Genomic DNA, 22619 nt, shown 5'->3' on the forward strand with positions numbered 1-22619 from the left:
ATAATTAGTTGTGTGAAAATTATTTTTACTATGTATAAATCAGATACAAAATATACAAAAGACATATTGTATAAATTTTGTATAAAATTTATATGTAAGTTTTATGTTATTGTAGTTGTATTTCACTGGGTGAAAATAATATATGAAAGTTGTAGAAAATTATAGATAAGTTGTATTCCTCTATAACGGGAGATGTTGGCATATCAAGCAACTTTAGTGTTCGAGACGAACATGCATGAAAATAAAGATAAATTTTGTTATGAACAGTTTGTAGAAATTTTGTAGATAATTTGTAGAAACATTGAAATTCTGTATTTTCATATTAATTTTTCAAATGATATGTAGTTTTATTGTAGAATAAATGTAGAAAACAAGCCATTGTGAGTCTTATTTGACTCATTCCTCACATTCAACCTATTCTACAAATTCACGCCTCTTTAAATACAATACAACCATACTTTTTTGAATTTAAAGGTATAGCAATATGTAACTTAAAAAACATCTTCTCCTCTGCACAAGTTAGCTCCAATACAGACGAAGTGGAATAACAAGCTCCCATCAAAAATTTTAACACAAAAACACAAAGCTCAAAAATAACAGTCTATAATTTATTTACAATTTCTGCAATATAATGTATGTCATGTCTTCTTCTTCTTCTTCTTCTGATTCTTCTTCTTCTTCTTCTTCTTCTGATTCTTCTTCTTCTTCTTCTGATTCTTCTTCTTCTTCGAGTTTCAATCTGAAATTCAGCCAAAACCAAGTCTAATCTTCACCAAAACCCCTCAAAATTGAGATATAAACTTCAAACCATATTCCCAATTATTTACAACAACACCCAATCCAAACAAATAATGATTTTTAAAAACCCAAATTTGAATTCAAAGCTTCAAAGCTTTTTAATGACTGTCAATGGTGGAATTGCTGCTCTCTTTTCCTTTCCTCTTATATTACTGAAATTTGGGATTGCGATATAGAGAGAGACGTGGAGAGAACTCTCAATTCTTTGCAACAACATCCAATCCAAACAAACAATGTCTTTTGAAAACCCAAATTCGAATTCAAAGCTTCAAAGCTTTTTAATGGTTGTCAATGGTGGAGGGGTTACAGATTTTCGCTGGTTTTAGAAGAGGAAAACATGGGTGTTTGAAGAGGAAATCATGGGGATTTGGAGAGAGAAACTTGGGGGGAGTGGGAATATATGGTTGAGTAAAATTAGGAGACTAATTAATACCATTAAAATCCTAAAATGGTACATAAATGGTAATTAGGTATATAGAAGGTAATTATATTAAAAGTTAAGCATAGAAGGTAATATAATTTACTATATGGCATAGGAATGTAAAAATTCCTTTACGTAACTCCATTTAATTGGATTTGAATGAATAATCCAATTGTGTTAGCTTATAATATTTATTTAAAATAACATGTCTTAAATTAAAGAATATAATTCAAACTCTTAGGGATTTAAATCCAATAAAATGTAGATACCTAAACAAGCTTTTCCTTGAAGTAAAGTAATGATTTTAGTTGGTGCTCATTCTCCTATCCATAAGTTCTCTAAAGCATTGGCTTATTTATCTTACCGTACCTCCACAGAATGGGAAGGGAACCTCATAATATTTTGGTGCTTTGTAAAGGACTAATATCGCAAATATTGGTAGATAGATCACCTAAATATTGAAAAAGCCTCGTAATTGTTACAGATAAAAACCAACCTCAAATAGGTTTTGGCTGTTTCCCCAACTTTGAAAACCAAATCCAGAACCAACCAAACACTAGAACCTTTGTGTTAACTTTTGTGAAAACTACCTTTGTCTATTTTGTTAATTTAGGAAAATATTTTCGTTTGCTTTTTGAAAACTAAAATCTTTTTTTTTAATTCACTAAACAAGCAATAATATTAAAGAGCCACATGTTCTTCCACTTGTTCTTGAAACAGCCTTGTCAAGTTTGCCACTTGTTATACCAAGTTTGAATTGATTGTTGCTTCAGTTTCGTGCCAGTATATGGTGGTATTTGATTGAAATAAATACTAAATATACTATTTTTTTGTCATTTTATTTTGGTGCTATTTGACTGGATATAATTTTGTAAAAAGAAAGACTTGGGCATATGCTAAAAGTAGCGGTAGAATTTACAGTATTAAATATGTCATGATATTTTTATAATTATAAGTATACCATAAAAATAAATAAAAAATGAGTTGACTAGTTTTCAAATATATGAAAGCATCATTTTGTAAATAACCTAAAAAAAAGAGTGACATAAAATAAAGTTGAGACAGTACGACCAGAAATAGGTGGTATCTCAACACTATATGTATTACACAAGAATAAATTACAACCATATCCATCTGCAAGAGAATCTAAATCTAGCAACCAAAAGTACAATCGAAAACAAAAAATATGATGCTAAACATCATAAACTAACAATAATCTCAACTAAAACATACATAACATGCCTCTTATCTATTAAGAAGGGGAAAAAACAAAAACAAAAAAAAATCATTATAAAACATTTTTATTTTACACCTCCCTGTTTGCATATGCATTAACACCATTTGCCCCATTCCCATTGGGGTACTTGTCAGAAACTGAAGTCTTTTTCCTTTTAATGACAATGAACCAAGTAAAGGCTTCCAATAAAACTGCAATTGCACCTAAGGCAATGATAACCCCAATGTAAGCCCTCTTCCAGTATTTCTGTCCATTTAAGGCATCAAATCCCTCAAACACATTGATGATGCTAAGAATGATTACAGTGTATCCAATAGTATGGTGGTAGATGTTCCAGTAGAGTCTGTACTTGTGGTCTGGCTTTGGCCTCAATAGCAAGGCAAAAACCTATCATACAAAACAGCAATTAAAACTTGGAATTTGTATGTTAATCAAGTAAAAACAGCTTATTTAAGCGTTATTCTCCGGTACGTGTTGTGTTACATTGAAGCCATCTGTAAGTTTTTGCTTTTTTTATTAATAGCGGAGAAATTATTAAGCATTAATGGCACGTTAACTTGTGACGTACTCTTAATTTATACATTACGTGCTGCCCTCTTACCACTAGACCAAAGCCTCGGGGCCTTAACTGGAGTACTATAATTTTAGTAATTATTTTCCCTGTCCCAACATGGTTGCCACTTTTCAGTTTCTGAGAGTTAAACAAGTAAGATTTTTAAAGTTGTTCTTTCATAGTTTTGACATGGAAAAAATTGGAACTTGTAACCATTACTTCTTGTGTAAAAGGGCAGCCGGTGCACTATGCGAGGGTTCCGGGGAATGGCCGGACTACAAGGGGTTATTTCCACGGTTCAAGCCCGTGACCTCCTGATATGGCAGCAACTTTACCAGTTACGCCAAGGCTCCTCTTCTTGTGTAATTTATGAATATCTGAATTTTAATCTCAAACACAGAATGGTCTATGTTTAATTCATTCGGAAAGCTGGTCCAATTAATCTTGTTAAACAAAAAGTGACAAATAAATGGAGACAAAAAATAGTGCAAAATTGACATACCTGAAGAGTTCCAAGGCAGAAGAGAGTAATGCCAATGTTTCTGTGAGTATTGAATTTAATTCCAACAGAATCACTGCCAAGCTTGAGACCAGTGCCCCATCCAGCAACCCCAACAGCATAAGCAGAGGTTTGGCAAGCAACATGTAGGTAAAACCAAGCTGGATTTGCTGACTTGAACACTTTCAAATACCTTGCAAATACAGCACCCATTGGCATCATAACTCCCCAACTAATTGCATTCAGCACTCCATGTGTCTGTCAAAATTTTCAAGATATTCATCAGAAGAGGACATATTTTCTCCACCTATAAGAGCTCAAGTTGTGACATGTTCATGCTTATTACGTTTAAATACAGATAAACAATATCCATTTAGATATTAAGAAAATAATCGGTCTTAATTATTTAGTATTCAGATGTAGTGACAACATTTTAATATTCTATATTCAGATTTAAAAATCTTAATCTTCATAAAAATAAATAGGGTGAACTATAGTTTGTGGCTCGAACTATATGCACATGTTAAAATATTTTGAAACAAACTAAGTTTTGAGAATCATTAAATTCTGCATACTCAACAACAACAATGCTTCAGATCCAGCAAGTTGGAATTGGTTATATAATACTCACCATCCCTCTATGTTGTTCAATTTAAATCCGTCTCAATCCAATATTATAAAAGTATTGAAATTAGTTACTCTAATACTAAAAGTTGTCTCCATTTTCTATTAGCATATAAAAAAATTTACAAGACCAAAAAAGCTCCTAATAAACATTACAACTACAGGAAGTCACATAATTAAAATCCAATTTTTACATTTAAATTAAGAAAGAATTTAGAACTCACATTTCTTCGACGTTGTCTAGAACTGGCTGAATCACCACCAGCAGCGGCAGAGGTCTGTCCACTGGCAAAATCAATAGTTCCCAAACTCCTCACGTTATCACCAATCCGACTATGAATTTGCAAACTCTGACCAGAAACTGCACCATTTTGCCAAACCTGATTAAAACTAGTACTACTCCCACTAGGAAGCTCCAGAGTTGCAAATATAACCATCTCGTTATTTATAAACTCTGCTGCAATTCTAGGCACCCTAAAGCTCAAGGGACCTTCTCTCAGCTGTGTCTGGTAGCTAGAAATAGGTGAAGTGTAGGCATGAATTTGTCCACTTGAATTTCTAAAAGCAACCAAACACTGAGCTCCTAACATATTTGATCCTCCTATATTTAAAGCCCAAGCAACCCAATCAGAATCTGTGACACCACCATGTCTATAAGCAAGATCTACTGTGTGGTTAGCTGAGTGGTAAGTCCAGTGTAGGACAGAGTTGAGAACAGGGAGAGGGTTGCAAGTGGCAAAAATATTGTTGTTGCTGAATCGATGACTTGAACAGTTTTGAGCATAAGTTGAAGTGAAGAGAGTTAACAAGATTGATGAAAACACCAAACTTGTTAAGACCTTATTATCCATTTTTCTGAAGGGACAACAAAAAAAAACAAGATTTGCTTTTTCTTGTTCTGCAGCAACCAAAGAAGATGAAAAAACAAAAAGTTCAAGGATTTGGGTATGTCCCAGATGGTTCAAGAATTGGTTTTTAAGGGAATTTAGTTTCTTGAATCAAGAAAGTGAACTGCTTGATCAAGAAAATGGGGAAGATTGAATAGAACTTTATAGACTAGAAGATACGTGGTAGAGAGTTGGGTTAGTTGACTGTTTCCTATTTGAGAAATTTGGTGACATTTATGTTTGAAACCAAAAGTCTAAATGGAAAGAAAGAAAGTTCAAATGGAAGCAGCCAGGAAGGTCTTTGAAAATACTTCTACTTTTGTATTTAATAATAATTCAAAGATTTATGACTAATCTTTGGTGCTCCAACAACTACCTTGCTTTCACACCTGGAAAGTCATGAATTATTATTTTAAAAATTGGACTTTAAAAGCATTACATATTTCTACTAACAGTTTGGTCATAGAAGATGTGCTTTTGGTTTGTGTCAACTTGTACAAAAACAACAGTTCATTCATCTTGCGAGAGTGGATTTTGTGCCAAATATCTAAACAGAATCAGTACATTCACAATGACCAGATATTAGTACCCTTTCGTATTTTTGTGTATCAACAAAAAAATATGTCAATAATTAATACTTTGTTTGTCACGCTTCTTACCTCTTTCTCCTTTTGTTCTTTTTTTTTTTCTAGAAATATTCAAATCACCACTCACCTCCACAATGTGCATAGATGCTTCTATTATTTCCTAATCTATGCATACATCCTATGGCCCGTACAATACTTTTGGGTATTTAAATCTAATTAAATAGATTAATATTTAATACTAGTGGACAATTGACCGGTGGTGGACCAGTGATTTTTTCTTTGGAAGCACCCCAAACACACGCTAAAGATAAGAATGTCTTTATTATTCTCTTTTCACTCGCTTAATGGACCCTCCAACCAGCTTCCGAATGAACCCAAAAATAATAGTACGTAGTATTTCTTTTTCTTTTCTTTTTTTGAAATGAAATAGGGAGAGACATTAATTGTTATAACAAAACGTACTAGACAATTGTCACGACTTCGGAATTCCCCTCTTCGAGATTTTGATGGCGCCTAACATTTTACTTACTAGGCAAGCGAACGTTAGAACAATTTTTCTTTTTTTTTCAACAATTTAAATTAAATAATGAGAAAGAATTGAAATAACTGTAATAATCCAAAGCAAAGTGCGGAAGCTAAAACAGCTAAAATATCTGATACAACCCTGGACCCCAAGTTACAAGTACACGAGCTACTAGAATAGTACAAACAAGGGTCTGAATTAAACATAAAGTTGTCTAAAGGAAAATATGCAGCTAAATAAAAGGGGGGGGGGGACTTAGGAGTTGCGACGCTGAGCAGTTGTACCTCAAGCCTCCACAAAGCTGGTCAATCCGAGCATGCTAATAACTGCCGCTGGGACCGACTCTAAAATCTGCACAAGAAGTGCAGAGTGTAGTATGAGTACAACCGACCACATGTACTCTGTAAGTGCCGAGCCTAACCTCGACGAAGTAGTGATGAGGCTAAGGCAGGTCACTTACACTACAACTTGTACGCAGTATATATATAAACAGGAGAAAAAAATACAGAACGAAATATAACAGTTAACTGAAGAAAATAGCTAAATCCTCAAAGGAAACCAATACCGATCAGAATTACCAATCCTTAGAGTTCCGTATGAAAAAAACCGAGAACCAACACAGTACAGAGAAATAGAAGCACATAAATTATTACGGCACGCAACCCGATCCCACCATATAACAAAATCAGTATCATAATTCACTCTTATTTCACTGTATCAATCCACTCGTATTTCACCTGTTATGGCGTGCAACCTAATCCCACCATATCAGTATAAATTTACCCTTATTCCACCATATTAATCCACCCTTATTTTACCTTTTGCGGCGTACAACTCAATCCCACCATATCAGTATAAAATATTCAATGAGCACAGTCAAATCAATAATTCAAATCACAAGAACCTCTATGATCGATGAATACAAAGTTGAATTAGAAAGGAAATGTTGTGCAACATAGAAATTCACATATGTAATATTACACGGCATGACAAGTTCAGTAAATAACAACTAGAAAGTGCAAGTAAGCCAATTAAGACAAATAGCAGCGAGTCATGAAAGCATGAAAAAATTTAACATTTTTAACAGGAGAAACAATGATTAACAAGTAGCAAATAAAGCATGAAAGGTATTTAGAGCATATAACAGTTAAGGCAGGGAAAGAGATAACTAAGGAAAAGCAGATAATCAGGGAAACAACTAATTCGGCGGCGTATAAGCACTCGTCACCTCGCATGTACGCTGCAACACATGAAATTCACATAACACATAGTCCGAGGATTCCTAGTTCCCATAAATCAAGGTTAAACTCAACACTTAGCTCACTCCGCAGTCAACTCGGAGCTCTACTTGGGCCTTTCCCCTAAAATCCTCCTCCAAACCACTCGTATCTAACCACAATTGACTCAATAATATCAAATATTTCTAAAGGAATCAATTACAATGCATAAACTTAGAATTCTCACACTTTTTCTCAAAAAGTAAAAAATCGAACCCGGGCTCGCTTGGCTCAACCCGAAATTCAGACCAAAACCCGATTACCCATTTACCTCCGAGCCTGATTATGTAATTTGTTTCAAAATTCGACCTTAATTTGAGGTCTAAATTCTAAGTTTACAAAAATCCCTAATTCTACCCAAACCCCCAATTTCTACCTTGAAAATCCTAGATTTTAGGTTGAAATCTTATGAAATGTAATGAAAGATTGAAAGAAAACAGGTTAGAATCACTTACTAACAAATTGGGGAAGAAAAGCTCTTGGGAAAAATCGCCTCTAGGCTTTTCTAGTTTTGAAAATTTGAAAGAATGAACAAAATCCCGTTTTTCCCTTCTTTTACCGGGCTGCAGTTATCGCAATTGCGACACAAAATTCACAATTGCGATAATCGCCATTGCGATCAATTCTTCGCAAATACGAAAAACCTTTGAGCCTGATATCGTCTCAAATGCAATATTTTTGTTGTAAATGCGAGCCAAGGCCTTCGCAAAAGCGAACTTCTGACTCGCAAATGCGAGTTTGCCTCGGTCTGCTTCCAGTCGCAAATGCGACCATTTGCCCGCAAATGCTACCATTTGCCCGCAAATGCGAACCCTGCCCCCATCGCATTTGTGGACTTCTCTTCGCAAAAGCGAAGTTGACCCAACCCCCTCCCTCTTCGCAAATGCGAGCCTGACTTCGCATTTGCGATCAAGTCCTCGCAAATGCGAGATCTGCATACCTGATGCACCACCAATTTCATTTAAGTTCAAAATCACTTTGTAGCCTATTCGAAACTCATCCGAGTCTTCAAGGCTCCAAACCAAACATGCACACAAGTCCAAAATTATCATACGAACTTGCTCGTGCGATCAAATCGTCAAAATAACACATAGAACTACGAATCGGACACCAAATCAAATGAAATTTTCAAGAAAACTTTGGAATTTCTATTTTAACAACCGGACGTCCGAATCACGTCAAACTAACTCCATTTTCACCAAATTTGACAAACAAGTCATAAATATAGTATGGACCTACAGTCGATTCCGGAACCAAAATACAGACCCGGTATCAACGAATTCAAATATTGGTCAAACCTTTAAAGTCATTAAAACTGTAAACATTCAATTTTTAACAAAAAACGATAACTCAAGCTAGGGACATCCGAAATCGATTCTAGGCATGCGCTCAAGTGCCAAATCACGATACGAATCCACCGGGACCGTCAAAACACGGATCTGGGATCCGTTTTCTCAAAACGTTGACCGAAGTCAACTCAAATAGATTTTTAAGGCAAAATTTCATATTTTATCAATTTTTAACATAGAAGCCTTCCGGAAAAATACCCGAATTGTGCACGCAAATCGAAAAAGGCTAAAATGAGATGTTTGAGGTTTTGCAACACAGAATTAGAATTTAAAACTCTAAATGACCTATTGGTCATCACAACAATAATATTAATTAAAGAGAAATAAACAGTAACAATTAATAACTGGAAAAAATGGTTACGATCTACGGAGCACTAATAGTCAATAATGAGCAAAAACCTACACATGATGCTAGTTGGAGTTGAATCCGTAACTAAAACCTTAGCATAAGTATAATTGTTGAAGTATAGCCAAAGCACATATATCAAATAGATTTACAATAATTAAACGCGATTGAATAAATATAAAAAAGAAAAAAAAAGAAAAATAAGGAGGAGGGGCCTAACTCGTGCATATGTTGAATAGAGTGTCATATAAAAGGATATTTAGTTAGGGTAGTAGCGTCTCATTGATTCTTCTACTAGCTTTTTTTTTAACATTGAAATATTCATACTAAATATAGGCAAGACAAAAAATACACCGAATACCAACCCATACCCATATCTTGAAACCAAAAAATTTGCAACTAGTGACAACTTTGTTCTATTAGTGTTTAAGAGTGAACACATTTTTGACTGGGTAGTGGGTACCTCTCTTAAATTTTTGAAAGTTTGATATTTAACCTTCAAATATATATTATTTCTCCCAAACACTTTTGCCAAAGTTTTTCTACTCCTGTTATATAATAAGTTTCCACTCTTTTCCTCAATTTTGTCATTTATGCATTATTGTATAACTGAAAAAAGAAACTTGAATAGTCAAATATATCTCTTATCAATGAATTTGACAAGAGATAGAGAAAGAAAAGAGTCTATTGCTTAAATAGTAATTCAACTATCCGAAATTACCTGCTAAAGTTATTTTTTTCTTTCGCCTATAACAGCAAAGTCACTTAGCTATGACTTAGCACTCACAAGGTCACTCAACTAGGTTTCTCAAACTTTTAATTTCGAAATACATATTTTACCCTCTAAATTATCAACTTTTGTTTTCTTTTTATTTTTAATCTTTTTAATTATATTAAGGACTTACATATTGAATAAATAAATTTTATTTATAATTTGAAAAATAAAAATAGCATTTAAACATATATAATGTTAGAATAATAAAATATTGAGCATAGTAAAAAAATTAATTAGAACAATTTGTTCGGAATAATAATTTTGAAATTAACAACCAAAACTCAAAAATTTATTTATGAATTGAGAATGTAAGAAAATAAAAACTTTAAAATATATATTCCAGCACGTGCTACTCGAGATCTGAGAACACATAAAATATTATCGTAACCAAGAATCGTACCCCAAACCAAACTAATTAATTTCTAAACTTCAAACTTCTTCCAACTAACTCCGAACGCAGCGAATCATACTTAGACAAATTGGAATGAAATCAAATTTCACACACAAGTCCAATATGACAAAATGTAAAAATGTCAAACGGAGTCTGATAACACCAAGGTCCATCCCAAGTCAAACTTAGAAAACTCTCAAGCCTTCAAAATGCCAAGTTTTAACAATAGGTGCTAAAATGCTCCCGGGCCATCCGAAACTCGATCTGGACATACACCAAAGTCTGAAATTACCTTACAAACCTATTGGCACCTTTATACCCCGATTCTAAGGTCGTTTAATCAAAGTATTGACCTAAGTCAAACTTGACCACCTTATGCCATTATTACAGAACTAAGTGTTCCGAATTCAATCCGAACTCCTCCAAAACCAAACCAACCGCCCCGCAAGTCATAAAACAGGAGAAGCACGTACGGAAAGTCTTAAATAGGAAAACGCGATTCTAAAAAACAAAACGACTGATCGGATCATTACAGGAATCACAATGATACAATAATTATCTTCCATTGAAAAGTACAATTATCTTAATTGTTTACTTTTACATTTACAAGTTAAGAGTTACTTGTAAGTGTCAGACAGTCGTGGGACTGTTAGAGTCTGGAATTTTAGATTGCAAAAGTTGTAACATAAACATTTTTGGCTCATTTATTCTAGTGTTCATGAAAGTTAAATCCTACGGAGTAGGTAGTGATTTTTGTCTTCTGAGTGGGGTCACGTTAAATCATACTATGTCCTTCACTTATTCGTACTTTAGTTTTCACTGCACTTGAAGAGATTTAAGTAAAGAACCAAGAACTTAGATAAATTCTAGGAAGTACTGAAATTAACAGCTTTTAAACCGTAGTTGTGGTGTTTCATTTACATTCTAAATTCTGTTGTACATATTCATCAAAATAACTACAAAAATTTGCCTTTCTAACAAATTAAGATACTCTTTTCTATTAAAAATAAAAATTGCATAGTTAACTGGAAACGGAAAAAGTTCAATTAGACATTAGTAACCGCAGGACTAATGGAATTCAAACTCGTTCACTATATCAAGGATTGTAATTTATTGATCAGAACTGTCCCTTTGAATATATAACAAATTAACAATAAAGTTCTTGAAAATAATCCGATAAATTCTCTAAGGGTAAAATTACTTGAATGACGTAGGACCTACGTCCAATGATGCTTCCACAAGATTCTCAAGGACTTTCTGGAGAAACTAATAAACTATGATTAATTGGACTTTTCTCCACTGTAGAAAATGAAAGTTAAAGCAAAAGGCAAGAAACAAGAAGCCAGACGGGGCAATGGACTGTTGACCCATTTTGGTTGACAAAGGTGAAGAAGTCATTTCCCTAAGGAATTTTTCAATTATGAAGTTTTGAAAATTGGGGAATTACGTATGGGTGGAGCTACGGGCGCAGGATTGAATAGAGCAAGGGGTGCATTACATAAAATAATGTATGCATTAGCTTTGTGTATTAATAATATCATGTTTGGTAGATATTTTGAGCCTATGCATTAGTTATGCAAGCATTACTTACATCCTATTTGGTATTATCCTATGCATAACTAATGCATAGAAAACCATGGTATTAGCAATGCAATGAGTTTTAATGCATGCATTAGCTTAGTAATTGTCCTTCAAAATTTATGCTTGATTAAAATATGCTAATTATTATATTAATGCAAGTTTAAAATAATCCAAATATTGAGAAATAAAATTATAGCTCTAGTAAATAAATAAATACTTAACATATTTCTTTTTTTTTTATAAATCGATATAGGTAGACAAATCTAATAATTGTTTTTTAACTTTTTCATATAAAAACATTTCTCAACATATGTCTCTTTTAAAAAGTTAGAGTGATGGACTGGTTTTGAGGGCATTTTTGTAAATAAGCAATTTTTAAAGAAATTGTGCAATGCTTTAATACATCAAACCAAGCAATAGATAAGAAATATATCACCATAACTAATACCAGCATTACTAATACACTCTATTGAGCATTATTCTTATGCACCCTACCAAACAACCCCTAAGTTTTTGAGCTTTGAGCGTCGGAAAATGAATTCGTACTTAGAGTAGGAATATGCTTAATCGCGCCTTGTTTAATTATTAATAGCATATGAATTAATAATATTTTTTTGTTAATTCTTCCATAAGAATATAAATATTAGGTTAATCTGAAGGGGTTCGTCTGAACTTCTTTCGTCATAAAATTACACTCCATATATATATATATATATAAAGCTTCTTCGCGTATTATTTTTTTTCTATTTTGAATCTCTAACTTAAAATTATGGCTCCGCTATTAAGTTAAATGCATATATGAAGGTCTTTTTGTAGGTTTCGTGTGATAAGAGGTGATTCGCTGTCGATATCTTCACCATTTTTAGCTCTGGTCAATACCCAAACTTTACCTACCATTTTTTTATTATTATTTATACATACAACTCATCATTTAATAGCAATAATAATTTATTAACAACTACCACCTTCTATCTCTTCTTCTTCTCCTTTGGACTACTGGAATATAACTTTCAGTTATATATGCAAAAACGAATTTGAAAGTTTAGATCAATAGGTGTGAAGTATTTTTAATAAAAATATAACTATATGTAGTAACTTTTACTAACTATAGCTTTTACTGTCCATACTTGCATGTCCCTGTATATATGCTCCTGTCCTGGATTTTTTTACTTAGTGACAGAAACAATGTATTAGAAAGGTATCCTTGCAAATCATGATCTTACTTCTCGAATGATAAAAGGTTAAGGCACAGGAGCGATTCAACAAAATTAGTGGTCTAAACAAAATTTTGATAAGAGACCCAGTTTTTTTTTCAAATCTGTTAGAAATAGAATTCTATTTACGGTGAATGTCCATATTCAGAGAGATTCTAAGGTTTATTACTTGGTGGCTAAGTCAACCTCTCCCTATAAATAGAGGGTTCTATTCCATTGTAATCCATCCCAAAATCAATAAGAATTCTCTCTCCCTACTTTTCTCTGTAATACTCTTCTTCTTTTATTGTTTTATAACACGTTATCAGCACGAGACTCTAACCAATTGGGTAGAAGTTTTGGGATTGAGCATAATGATTGTTAATTGTTCTATGAACTTCCTTCATGATTAAATTCTGAATTTAAGGTAAGTATTTTACTTTTCTCTTTCAAATTCTTGACATTCTATAATTTGATTTTAAATACAAGCAAAGACGATAAATTATGATTGTAACTCTAATGGAGTTTGAAAGAAATTATAACCACCCAAAGTGGTAAAATTTCTATGCCTTGCCATGATCAAATTCATGTATGATTGTGGGCAAAGAATTAAAAATCCGTCCCATCGAATTTGCTCAATTCTCATTCCCTTAAGAGAATGTGATAGCAATATGTAATAAGTCTGAAAGAAGACAAAATTATTACTATGAATATATCAACGAATGTGGACGTGGCAATAAACGAAATTATAATCATCATTATTGTGACAATGAGAACAATAAGGATTCTCAAAATAATCCTTCACTATGTGAAAGTAATATTTGTCATCGATTTGACATGAGATTTTGTAAAGCACATATAGATGATTATGGTCCATTCATGATGTGAATGTGACAACATGTGATTTATGAATACATATTCATTATTGGAAGAATATGAACGTGCTAGTGGTAGTGAATATACCACACTCACATCTAGAGGAAGGTTTGAGATGAAATAAGAAAATAATGTCATGATTATGACATGAATGATCACTAGTCATGTACCTATTGTACGCTAAAATAATCTGGTAATGTGATTATTTAAGGACAACAATAATGCAAGAAACATATCTTGCATATAATTTTGACCATGACTATAATGGTATAACTTTCCCCTTAAAAGAGATATTCACCATATGGATGTTGATGATTATGAGGGACTACAAAATTAATTGGGAACTCTGCAAGAGCCAATTATACTATTTTGGAGAAACACAATTGATTACCAATAATGTAGTATGTTGTAGTAAGTCTCAAAGAAGCTTATTCAGTTTCCAAAGTATACGCAAAAGCGGTTGATTATATTGAGACTATAAATAAAGGAAAGATTTGATATCTTCTATTACTACAACTTGTAGCGGAATAATATGTATGTGAAAAGCTACCCGCTTTATTCTCCAGTTTGTACTACACAAACAAAAAAATACCACAATAAAGTAGAAGTTTATTGATATAAAAACTCATATCATAATAAACTTGGTGTTTATTAATAATTGCACACGTCATGGTGTAAATTTGAAGTTTATCAATATTGATAATTTATTCAGTTGGCATTTGGGTTAGCCATATCAATTTAAGTATGGTGTGCAAAAATAATAGAGAATTCACATTGGTAAATATTAAAGAACTAGAAAGTTCTTTACGAATTCTTTTACATTGCTTGTTCTTATTAATTAGTAGACCAACTAAAACTGGGATTGAATCCCATGAATGATGGAAATATAAAAGGTGAATATGGACTCATTCACCTGCCATGTATACCACATAAGATACATCTATGAGATGGTTACATGTATAATTATAATTAACTCGCAACATGGTGTTTTGCGAGGTAACTGCTCAATAATTTAATTTAGAGCATATTCCAAATTTTTTTATTCAAGATAGTTCATCTTGATAAGTTGGTTTACATCATAGTTGGTTTAGCAAAATGATTTATTGAGTGCCTCCACTTAATAGCTAAACTATTGCTTATGAGAACAAAGTTATCTATATAAGTTTGATATAGTTTATATACAAAAGTATATTACATTTTCCCCTCACAAATGGTTCAAGGTCAGGAACCAAATAATTTCATCTTATTATTATTGATGTGCGGTGTATATTTTGATTAACACCATGACATACAAAGATGGGCTTTCAAAGTTGAGGAAGCAAGTTAGTTTTTCTAACATGAGGGGGAGACATGATAAACAGTTCAGAAAAAGTTACGTGGAATGAATTATCATTTGTATATCTAGATCCTCGAATACGATAATATGAACTTGAAGTTCATAAAAAGATAATCCATCTGCAATATATTGCAAAGTATGCTAGACGCATTTGTTGACCCAAAGAAAGTAACTATATTCTCATTACAAATGCTCACATTAAGTCCTAGAAGGACAAAATCTATGGTACGCTTAAACCATATAGACAAATCGGTTTCAAATGCAAGTGATCTAGAAGATCACATGACATAACACTTCATAAAATCTCACGAGAGATTCAGGTACCTGAATATATGAATGAAGAGATCTCTATGTTATGTCTTTATGAAAAAATATTGGAACCGATATAAAATATTCGTCGACGACATCTATCATAGCGCTAAGTATAGATGAGGATCTTAAGTCTATCGAATATAGACATAAAAGTATTGGCCAAATGGAAGAGACATAATTCAAGTAGAATTGATTCCATATGAAAGACATATAATTTTATCTATGTTGTTCAAATACTTGAAAGTATAAAATCAATGATATGTGCAATCAGTTTTCGATATCTTATTTGTCTAGCATGATATGAAAACTTGATATGCATCTAATTAAAGTCTATTATATGACTTATATGATAATCTTTGAAGGATTTATATCGCTTAAAGCATATACAATTCTTGGTCTTGAAGTACTACATCCTAAGTGCAATTTGTGCACATATGTATCTTGCTATAACTATAAGCATGATAATGTGATAGCGAGAATACCTCTATGGAGATATTGAAGAGTCATTCCACGATATTTATGAAGACATTATATATGTATCACGAATGATGATTTCAAGGTGCAAAATATTCATTCAAGTTAATATGGTTGATTTATTTATCAAATATCTACCAACGATCTCTTGAAGATGGTGCACAAGATTGGAATGTGAAGACTCAAAGATGTAAATTGATGCTCTCATCAGGGGGAGTTAATGCGCGTTGCACTCTTTTTCCCTTACAAGGTTTTGTCCCACTGGGTTTTCCTTGCAAGGTTTTTAACGAGGCAACCAAAAGGCGTATTGTTAGATATGTGTACTCTTTTTCCTTCTCTAGAAATTTTTTTTCCATTGGGTTTTATTTTAGTTAAGGTTTTAACGAGGCACATTACTTATCGAGTAGACATTCAAGGGGAGTGTTATAAATAGAATTCTATTTATGGTGAATGTCCATATTCAGAGAGATTCTAGGGTTTATTACTTGGTGGCTAAGTCAACCTCTCCCTATAAATAGAGGGTTCTATTCCATTGTAATTCATCCCAAAATCAATAAGAATTCTCTCTCCCTACTTTTCTCTGTAATACTCTTCTTCTTCTTTTATTGTTTTATAACAAAATCGTATATATTTTTATTTAAAGTTTATTTTATGAACTCCTTAAGATGAAAAGTTATTTATTAATAACATTTAAATTTGTTTTCTTCTAATCTCTCTCTTGAGATAAATTTTAGGTAAAATTTTATTAATTCTAATTTTTAAAAGTTTCTTTCCGCTTATGCGACTGTTATAAGAATTATTAATATTTTTTTATATGCAATATATGCATTTCAAAAAGAAATAATTCTTTTTATTTCATTGAGTACATCGATTAAAATATTGTTGTCTACTTGTACTATTTTTTTAAATACTTTTAATTTGAAAAATATGTGCGAACCATCAATATTGAGTGACTATTATGTGTAAAGGAATTTTCGCGTCTAGGCGATGTTTCTTTATATTCTCATCACTTAGTAATCTCAATTTCTTCTCCTTTCTTTAAAAGACTTGTACTTTTTACTTTAAAATATTTATTATTTTTTAAAAGAATTAATTCCTTAACCTACTACCAATAAAAAATGGGACCCCAAAAATTTTGAGGCTTAAAGCGCTTGTAACTTAGCCTTGCCCAAGAGCCGGCACTGGTAAGGCATATCACAAATTTACACTCATGTTGTCTCTGATTAGCGAATTTGTTGTTGTTATGACTTTCGATTTTTCAGAATTCAGATTACTCCTATTGCTATTTGTATAATTATTTCGTATCCATTATTCACTAATCTGACCCATTAACTCAAATCATAAGGTCCACTTAAAATCCTTGCCTACCTTTTTCGTAACGGGTGACCTTTGACGTGACCTAGTGCGTATCATTTACTGGTCCCATGTGGTAAATAAATCATAAATGTATTAGGAAGTCATGTATCGACAAGACCTCTTCATCCAATTACCAACCACTCATGTACAAATTTCTTCTTTACCTTTGAATTATAAAACTTTAGTAAAAATTCTAATTAAATACCTTCATCTATCTTAAGAAATTTGTACCTTTTGCTTCTCCGGAAAAAAGGAAAAACCCAGATATTCTGGGGTAGAAACCTTAAAATAATTTTTAGGCGTTTGAGAAACAAAGATTTAACTTATATATATATATATATATATATTGTATATTGTGTTACATTTAATTTTATAGAAAGGCAGAAATATAATATTCGGGACCTCGGCAACTTTTGTTTAGTTCCTCCTTAAACTTTACGTGGTCTCTAATACCCCCCCCCCCCCCCAAGCTTAAAAATTTGATAGCCTCGACCCCCTAGACGATGATTTGGCAAAGAGCGTGAATACACTCTCTTTTATGGGCGTGGGAGGGAAGAAAAATCAAGAAATCAGCTTTCAAGTGGGGTTTTTTTTTTCAAATATTAATTATCACAATCAAATATAATGATTATTTGTTTCAATTGTAATTTGTTGTTGTTTCTTGCATATTTTATCTCAATTGTGTTGTTCTAGATACAATGAATATCTGTTTCAACTATTATGACATACCCATGTTCATTATCTAGCTTGCATATAAATATGCTAAGTACTTCTATTGCGTATGCAATATCAGGCCAAGTGCAATCAGTTAGATATCCCAAGCTTCCAATTAAGCTAGCATATTCCTTTTAATCTTTAACATCATTGTCACTTTGTACTGGAAATAAGTGAACATTTGAATCAAAAGGAGTTACAACATGCTTGCAGTCACTAAAATTATAATTTTTCAGAATTTTCTCAACATAATATATGTGACTGATCAAGGAAAATTTCATTATATAATCTAGTAATTTTCATTCCAAGAATGAAATTTACCTCTCAAATTTTTCATGTCAAAATGGCTGCTAAACATGCTTTTAGTTTCTCCAATTATATTTATGTTAGAGCCAAATATTAACAAATTATCAATATAAAGGCAAACAATAACATGTGAATTATTCCAAGACTTATGATAGATGCACTTATCACACTCTTTTAATTTAATCAACTTTAACTCATGCATGAATGTTCAACATTCTCATGCAAAACTTTTTTATTTCTTTTACCCCCACTTTTTCTAGAGTTATAAAAATTCATAATCACAAATAATATAATCATATAGTCAAGAAAATATATGGTAATTTTTTTTTTACCTTTCCTCCACTTGAGTTAAGCAAATAGAATTTTTTTTACCTTTCCATCATAAAGAGAGTGAACTTCTGCCTTAATATTCATTATTTTGTCAATCTGCACAAAAAATTGAATCTTCTTAAAAATTGTTGGTGAAAATACAATTAGTTACAGTTGAAAAATAAGATGAAGAAAAATAAATAAATATTCTTCAGGTTGAGGCGCGGATATCTCGCTCTCTTTAAGGAGATTCAAGCCTACTATGGTAGCATCTTCACTGGTCCAGCAGTAATACTCTTGACTTGTCCCCTCCAGGATACAACAGCCCGACAACATTGTATGACTCGAACAAACTCGGAACAAGTTATTGAATCCAAAGCTTCACCAAAATGAACATTTTCCTTCAACATAATAATATTCTTTTTTGTAGAGAATAAGTTGGAGGCTTAGATTTTTTCTGTGGGAGATCCTTTCTAGAAGTTGTCCATCTACGAATTAGTGATCCAACTGGGCATCTTACATATGAATTCATTCTCTTAACTCTCTTTTTCACTGCACCAATTTAAGAGTTAATTAAAGTACCTAGCTACTATTGACCTAATGGTATCATCAAAATTATCATTTGCTTATATTTGATCAAACAAGAACCAAAATTGGAGGGAAAAATATCTTAAAAAGTTGAAAATGAGAAAACTGGAGTTGTGTTGGAATTTAGTTGGTTAATAAATTTTTAATTCGACGTAATATATTGGTCTACTTGAAGGTAAAAACCTATTGAGCAATTTGTAGGTCAGACCTAACGAGCTTACATTTTGTGATTCTGTTTCTTGCCTGCTTTTAAGATGGCATCTTACACTTTGACTCGTTAGTTACTATGGACTCATTTTCTCTCGCGAAATACTAGTCATATCATATCATAAAATAACCAGACATCTTACTTGTCTCCTTTCAACAATAACGTCTTTAATTTCTTGATTGCAAGCTAGGGACTGATTGTATTGTTTTAGTTTTAACACGCGTCAAAGATTACATTCTAGCATTTACAAGAATATCTTGAATAAGCAATGCTATTGGTAATCTCAACTATCAAATCTACCAACAAAAAAAAAGGGAGGTGCTGCTTTTGGAGGGATTTATAGAGATGACCAAGAAAAGTGAATGCTAGAATACTCAAGTAAGATGAAGTCTACCTCAGCATCAAATGAGAACTAAAATTAGCAAAAGGTACGAGATATAAAGAAAGTTGAAATCAACTGTTTACTTGTTGTCAAGCTTAGCTTATCAAAGAGGAAATACAGTGTTATCCTCTTAGGGCTATAATTAAAGAATGTAAATATTTGCTGGAAGCCAACAAGATAATTATCAAACATATTTTGGAGGGGGGCGAACCAATGTGTAGACTTTCTGGCGAATGAAGATCACAAACACGAGGAAGTTTTGAATATTGGGGAGAATGCGCTAAAAATGGAGTTTCTTCTCCTGACAAATTTTGAATTGTGTGGCTTATGAAAAACTTTAAGAAATTTATTTAATCGGTAGTGACAAGTTGTAAGGGTCTGTTTTAAATTATATTTTTGTTTTAAAATTGATCTGGTGGTTCTTTTATTTTAGGTAAATGGCGAATGTGTTTGGGTTTCTTTTTTTTTTTTTTTTTGGTTGGAGTAATCATTGAAAAGATATTTTTGTAATTGTCTAGGCAGCAGCTTATTTTGACGCACAGCTTCATCTTCTATAAATAGGTGAGTCATTAAACCAGAATTATTTCAAAGTAAGGCGCAACATAAAGAAATATGAGAATGACACTTTCAAATTCACACCTGATCCTTCAAGGGATTTCTTTGGGTTGGTTACAAATCTAAATCATGGAAACACTTGGACCATAACTTGTAAAAGTCATCCCTTGCTAGAAATCCTCTTGAAAACTCTTTTCTTTCTTCTTTGTGTGTCATAGCGAACCTTTGTATTAGCAACTTCTAAGTTTAATTGGGAAACGGCAGAGTTTTGTAAATCAAACTAGTATATTTTTGAAAAAATTACAAGGAAGAACACATCGAATGCTTCCCCTACTCATTTAAGCCCTAATAATAAATTATAAATTTCTAACGCATAAGTGGTATCTAAGTTCCCTAATTGTCGTTTGGTAGGGTGTATAAGAATAATACTGAATAAGGTGTATTACTAATGCAGGAATTAGTAATGCATGAGTTAGTAATGCAAGCATTAATTATGCGGAAATTATTTCTTATCCACCATTTGATGTGTTGTATTAAAAATTAAAATGCATTGTATAATTTTAAAAAAAATTAGTTGTTTACAAAAATGCCCTCCATATTCTTTAGTTTTAAGGACAATTTTGTCTTTAACCATGCTAATGCATGCATTAATAGCCTTGGTATTACTAATACCATGGTTTGTTAGATATTAAGTATACATGGGATAATACTAAATAGGTTGTATAACTAATACTTGCATTAATAATACATAGATTGAAAAACTATACCAAATAAGGATTAATAATACCAAAAGCTAATGTTTGCAGTATTTTCTCTAATGCATCCTACCAAAACGACCCCTAAATCTTTTCAACTTAGTGAACTAAAACATCTGAACAACCAAAGAAAGAAAAGTCTATTGAAACCACATGTGATAGTGGCTTGAGAATTCGATGAAAAACGAACACAAACATTGAAGACAAAACGGTTGAAGACTGATTGTTGGGTAAAAACTAAGTAGATGTATTGGGGGTTTGATAAAAACGAAACACAAACATTGAAAATAACAATGTTAAAGAAGTGATTGTTGTATAAAAACTAGGTATCGAAAGTATGAAAAGTCACTGAATCAGTCAACAAAGTCATTACTTAATTCTCCTCTGTTGCTATGATTTATCTTGCATCCCATTTTCTACCTGATTTATCTTAGGTGTTCTTTTGAGACACATTAGTAGTACAAAATACTTGCCAACAACCGCAGTAATTGCTATTACTGGCCTCAGTCCTAGTTTCCGGAAAGAAACGCCTTTCTGTTTCATATTGAATCCTCAAATGTGCAGCCCGATTGGTCTTGCAGTGCTTTCCACAGGTTTTATTTTTAGCGCAGGGAAAGAAAATAATCTGGCACTATGGCACCAAGCTTAACACCAGTACTGCTATTCAGCCTTCTTTTTCTTGTTACCTCTGCTCAAAACTGTTCAAACTACACTTTCACAGCCAATAGAACATTCACCTCTTGCAAAAAACTTCCATATTTAGAAGCCTACTTGCACTGGAACTACAATTTCTCCAGCACAAAAGTTTCAATTGCATATAGAGCTAAACAAGATTCTACGGGTTGGGTAGCGTGGGCTACCAACCCTACTGGACAAGGCATGATTGGATCACAAGCATTAGTTGCTTTCCATAACTCAAATGGCAGCACAATAGCTCATACAACACAAATAACAAGTTATAGTCCATCAATGCTGAAAGCAAATCTTAGCTTTCAAGTTTCACATCTATCTGCAGAATACTCGAGCAGTGAGATGATTATCTTTGCGACTATAGGGCCACTGGATAATGGAACTACAGTAAATCATGTGTGGCAAGCTGGAAGCTCAGTCTCAAGTAACATCCCTCAGATGCACTCATTATCATCCCCACACCTTCACTCATTTGGCAAAATAGATTTTCAGACAACTGCCTGAGAAAATATAGTCATCTTTGTTTTTTGACTTATCAAAGAAATGAATAAATAGCCATCTTTTGGTTTCATCCAGTAATTTATATCAGGTCCAAATAAAAGTTTTCACGCAAATTGCTGTGAAAGAAGTTGCGCCTATTTTTCAGGCATAAAAAGGTCATCTCTATAATCATCCGACTCTGCTCATGCCTTCTTTGTCATCTAACTCTTGTTTGTT

At 32.7% G+C, this 22619-nt stretch overlaps 2 protein-coding genes across 2 annotated transcripts; one reads left to right on the forward strand and one right to left on the reverse strand.

Annotated features, from left to right (window-relative positions):
- Positions 1 to 2265: 2265 nt before the first annotated feature.
- On the reverse strand, positions 2266 to 5225 carry LOC104224823 (cytochrome b561 and DOMON domain-containing protein At5g47530-like). The gene is made up of 3 exons (XM_009776529.2): positions 4357 to 5225; positions 3512 to 3766; positions 2266 to 2843 (listed from the first exon to the last, which is right to left on the reverse strand). Exons 1-3 carry the CDS (start codon positions 4981 to 4983, stop codon positions 2526 to 2528), a joined length of 1200 nt encoding a protein of 399 aa, XP_009774831.1. The 5' UTR covers positions 4984 to 5225; the 3' UTR covers positions 2266 to 2525.
- A 16553-nt stretch (positions 5226 to 21778) lies between these two features.
- LOC104224825 (cytochrome b561 and DOMON domain-containing protein At5g47530-like) lies at positions 21779 to 22477 on the forward strand. The gene has a single exon (XM_009776532.2). It carries the CDS (start codon positions 21846 to 21848, stop codon positions 22404 to 22406), a length of 561 nt encoding a protein of 186 aa, XP_009774834.1. The 5' UTR covers positions 21779 to 21845; the 3' UTR covers positions 22407 to 22477.
- Positions 22478 to 22619: the final 142 nt, after the last annotated feature.

Source organism: Nicotiana sylvestris, chromosome 5 (genome assembly GCF_000393655.2).
Source record: "Nicotiana sylvestris chromosome 5, ASM39365v2, whole genome shotgun sequence".
Taxonomy (NCBI): Eukaryota; Viridiplantae; Streptophyta; class Magnoliopsida; order Solanales; family Solanaceae; genus Nicotiana; species Nicotiana sylvestris.